This window comes from Grammomys surdaster, unplaced genomic scaffold (genome assembly GCF_004785775.1).
Source record: "Grammomys surdaster isolate TR1022 unplaced genomic scaffold, NIH_TR_1.0 183, whole genome shotgun sequence".
Lineage (NCBI taxonomy): Eukaryota > Metazoa > Chordata > Mammalia > Rodentia > Muridae > Grammomys > Grammomys surdaster.
Window position 1 is genome coordinate 3187283 of NW_021604628.1, and position 4336 is coordinate 3191618.

Sequence of the window (4336 nt, forward strand, 5' to 3'; positions counted from 1 at the left end):
TGTTTTGTTTTGTTTTGTTTTGTTTTGTTTTGTTTTGTTTTGTTTTGGAGGCAGAGAATGTCTATGTAGCCCTGGCTGGGCTGTCCTAGAGCTCAGTATGTAGGCTATGCTAACCTCAGACTCAGAAATCTACCTGCCTCTGCCTTCTGAATGCTAAGATTAAAAAGGTTGGGAGAGATTTCTTGAGATCTTCTTAGGCCACCAGGAAAAGTGTGTGGTGAGAAGCATTTGTCCAGGTGTTCTCTAGTTCTGTCTCAGAGGTTAAGAAACCCTGGTTCCTTAGCTACAGCTGCCTCAGCTGGAGCCGCACTGCCCGCTAATAGTGGACCGCTCTCCCTGTTACATCAAAGGAAGCAAAGAGCTCGTATAAGAAGGTGTGGTTGGTTTATAGTTTGGTTTTGAGGAGTCTTAAGTATGTGGCTGCACCTGGCCTGGAACTCACAGAGATTCACAACTTCTGCCTCCCTCTTAAGTGCCGAGTTAGCTAATAGCACATACCACCACACTCTAGTATTTTTAAATTTAGCACGAGTTAACCTTATTTGTGTGGACTTGGGTGTGAGCAAACACACCTCTGCATGAGTGACACACGTGGCTTTAGAGAGAGCAGAGGGTGCAAGGAGGAGTCGAGCAGCTGCCTCAAGCTGAACAGCCAAACCTATAGAGCTGGAGGTGAAGACAGGTCTCAGGCAGCTGACAGCCACTGCTGAGCACACGTGCACACACACACACACATCCCACAGCAAACCCCAGGACCCACCAGCTGTAACTTACTCCCCTCGCTGTATCTAGATGTCTTCTGCATTTCTGGGGCCTGGGGAATGTAAACCATGAGCCCTGCATACCTGGAAGGGACAGACATGACACCCAACTAAACTAAGTAAATAGCCTTTACTTTCCTTTGGGACAGAATTTAAGAAGACAGACAAGAGTATCCTGGTCAGCCCCACAGGCCTTTCCAGAGTGGCCTTTAACCCTGAGCAGAGGCCGCTCCACGGAGTGCTGAAGACCCCCACGAGCTCCCCGGCCAGCACTTCTCTATCGACCATGAAGCTACCAACCACCACCCCAAAGAGAAGGCCGAGGGCTGCGGACTTCTTCTGAGAGCCAGAATCCCTTTTTGAAGACTGCTTTTATACTGGATGTTCTATAAATTATATAGAACTTTTAAATGTCAGCTTTTTAATTCTTTTACAAATATTCATGAATGGGACAAATGTTCTGAACCTAGACTGCAGACCTCTCTTGCTAGACTTGCTGCCCATGGTTCGTGTCTGAGTCCATGCACACCCTCACCAGAAGGACAAAGCGCTGTTGGTACACAGAGGCCCCCCTCGGTGCCCATTGCCGCACCTGCCACAGTAGATTGCCTTTCTGCAGTCTCAGTCTGTCTTCTTGTGAAAGCATGTCAGCTTCAGGCCCGACCGCAGGCATTTGGCTGTTTCTCCTGGCGATGGCTCTTGAAATCGAATGAGCAATAGAGTAGCTTTTCTACGGGTGACCAGCAAGAGGGTGGACAGGTGTGAGCTGGGGAAAAGCCAATTTTCCGTGTGGCTTTCCCTCTGCCTGGCCTGTTCCTGTCCCTGTCTTCCTACCTCTATAGCAAGCCCAAAGTGTCTTTTCAAGAGGGCCAGTGCCCCACCCCCCCCCCCCAGGCTGCCCACATTAGCACATTGTTTTTCCAGGGCTCCCCTGACTACACCAGTGGGGTCTGGACCCCAGGTTCTTGCCTGACAGAGAACTTGGCTGCCCGGGAGTGCATGCACTCACAGCTGCCTGTTACCTGCCTCCACTGGTTTTTAAGTTCTTCTAGCTTAGTGCAGAACCCAGGGAGCCACTCAGACTTCCATCAGGCTCCAGTTTTAGGGCAAAGCCTACTTGGCGATTGTTCTTGTTTAAGGGAACTACCTTGGGTCTGAGGAGTAGAGAGGCCCCCGGATTGAGCACAGCAGCAGGCCCGGCTCCTGGTTTTACCGTCAGGAGCTACAGGCTGGACATATCAAAGCCAAGACCCTGGATCTCAAGCACTCAAAGCCCTATGAGTTTGCCTGCTGTGCTCAGAGTATCCCCAGGTACGTCCTACTCTGTGCACCCTGTGCAGGAGCCCTACATTTCACACCGCTGCTCCTCAGTGGAGGATGGCAGCTCACTACCACTGGGATTACAGAGATTGTACACCTGCCTCTGTCTTCAACCATGCCATCAAGGGGTTCAAGTCTTGAACCAACCGACTCCCGAATGCCTTTCCCAATAGGAATGAAGTGGTGACTTTGTCCTTTGCCTGCTCAGTCATAAAGTATATCACTAGGCCGTAGAAATGGAGGTGACGTTATGCTGATGTCACAGTAGGTCATGTGCAGTGTGACTTTTGGTTGCATGGTTACAGCGTGCTCAGTTTGACAGTTACATTCGAAACTAAAACCTGTGTAGAAAGGTTAGGGTCAAGGCAGCAAATGCCTAGCTGCTGCTTTAAAAAGTTCAACGGGCCCAGCCATTTCCTCTGTTTTAAAGATAGGTTAATATAGCCAAGTGGGTCATACGGCCCAGTGGTGTGGAGCAAGCCACCAGGCAGCAGGAGTAGAATCAACCTCACGCCATTTTCACGATGGCAGCACGAGTGGCCTCAAAGCACACCTCCTACCAAACTTGCTCCCAGGACGGAGGGTGAGACCTCAGTGCTGGGTTCACAGGTGGGCACCGCCATGCCTGGCAGAAAAAGACTTCTATTTCTCGTGTGCACAGCACAGGAAGGCTTTGCCACATGAAGGAATGCATTATGGGCACAGGAGGAGTGCATTGTGCCGTCTTGGTCCTTGATGCAGGCTCTTCAAGTCCAGAGATGCAAATCTTAGTGCCGGCGACCCAGTTAGTGTTGGTAAAAGACTATCTCCATTGTTAGTGTGGATGTGGTCGGTTCTGCACAATTTAGTTTCAAACTTACTTTTTCTTCCCCTTTCAAAAAAAGTTTCATTATGTATCCTATCCTGTATGGGCCACACACCGGTGGTCCTCCTGCCTCAGCCTGGCTAGTGCTGGGACACAGTATCATCTTTCTGAACTGAAGCACAAGGAGCATGAGGGGGGACTGGGAAGCAGTTGCCTGCCTGGGAAGTGGGTCTGTGTTTTCTCTAACTGCCGCAGTACTGTTTGTTTACGATCAAATTGTATTGGTGTCTCCAGGGCTTGTTGGTACAAATCAAAGCCAAGACCAATAAAAAGACATGTGTTTTTATCTTCGGGTTGGTCTTTGATGTTGACTCTGTGTATATAAAAATAGACCTCTCTGGGAAGTACTATCATGTCAGGTCTGGGAAACTCAGGCATCCGTTGTTTTTGAAAGCAGGATACACCAGGTACCTGTCCCTGTTTCCCCAGAGCTAGTGGGCTTTCTCAGCCCAAGGCAGGTGGGTGATCCTGTCCTGGGACAACTCACTGTCATTTGCTGTATCTACAGCAGAGGATCTGTGTACCGAGTCCAATTCCCCATCTTCACCATAGCTGTGGTCTAACTGTTGTAAGATAAAAACTCAAAGACAGCTAGAAGAAAACGGCACGTAGACAAGGGAGACCCAGAAGTTTATCAGCCTGCCTCAGGAAGGATTGTGACAGATGGAGATTGGAAAGCTCCTCCATGAGACGTAGCATTCAGAAATCCAGGAACCATTCATACAACAAAAACATCCATTTGGACCTAGCATGATAGATAGTACATCCCAGAGCTTAGGAGGTGGAGGCAGACCTCTCGAGTTTGAGGGCAGCCTGGTCAATATAACAAGTTTCAGGACTGCGTACCAATACACTGCCTTAAAAAATGAAGTCTTGGCTAGGGTGTAATGAAGGGCTGAAGAGTGCTAGTTTGTAGGCAGTCGTGACTGGTTTCCCACCCCTCCACATACCACTCACAGTCCTAAGGGGTTGTTTGGTTGTGTATCTTAAGGTGGGGGCGGTAGAGACTCACTTAGTCACACTTGGCCTTCAATGTATAAAAAGGAGGAAGTGCCCACTGGAGAGGGAGAGGGCACACATTTTGCCACAGTGTTGAATCTTCTCTAGACTGGCATGGATTGCAGTATGATTCCAGGAGACCACGGACCGACTAGGCCTGTCCCCATCAGCCCCAAAGCAGTTCTCTTCAACCAGGAAGGAGTCCCTACTTTGCCTTAGGACATTTCCTGGAGGATGGTGTTGGTTTGTGGTAGAATTTCCCTATATAACTCAAACAGGCTTCAAACTCAGATCCTTGCCTCAGGCTCCAAAGTTTGGTGATGGTCACTGACCATCACACCTAGATAGGACCTTTGGGTGAGTCTCACTGACTTTATAGCCCATTGGGTGG

The 4336-nt window shown here is 49.4% G+C and overlaps 1 protein-coding gene across 1 annotated transcript in view; it reads left to right on the forward strand.

Annotated features, from left to right (window-relative positions):
* Nucleotides 1–3239, forward strand: part of Rrp1b (ribosomal RNA processing 1B) — a 26023-nt gene extending 22784 nt beyond the window's left edge. Inside the window, exon 16 of the mRNA XM_028767953.1 lies at nt 911–3239. Coding sequence (XP_028623786.1) covers nt 911–1104 — 194 coding nt within the window. The 3' untranslated portion in view covers nt 1105–3239. The remainder of the gene's footprint in view (nt 1–910) is intronic.
* The last annotated feature ends 1097 nt before the right edge of the window (nt 3240–4336 follow it).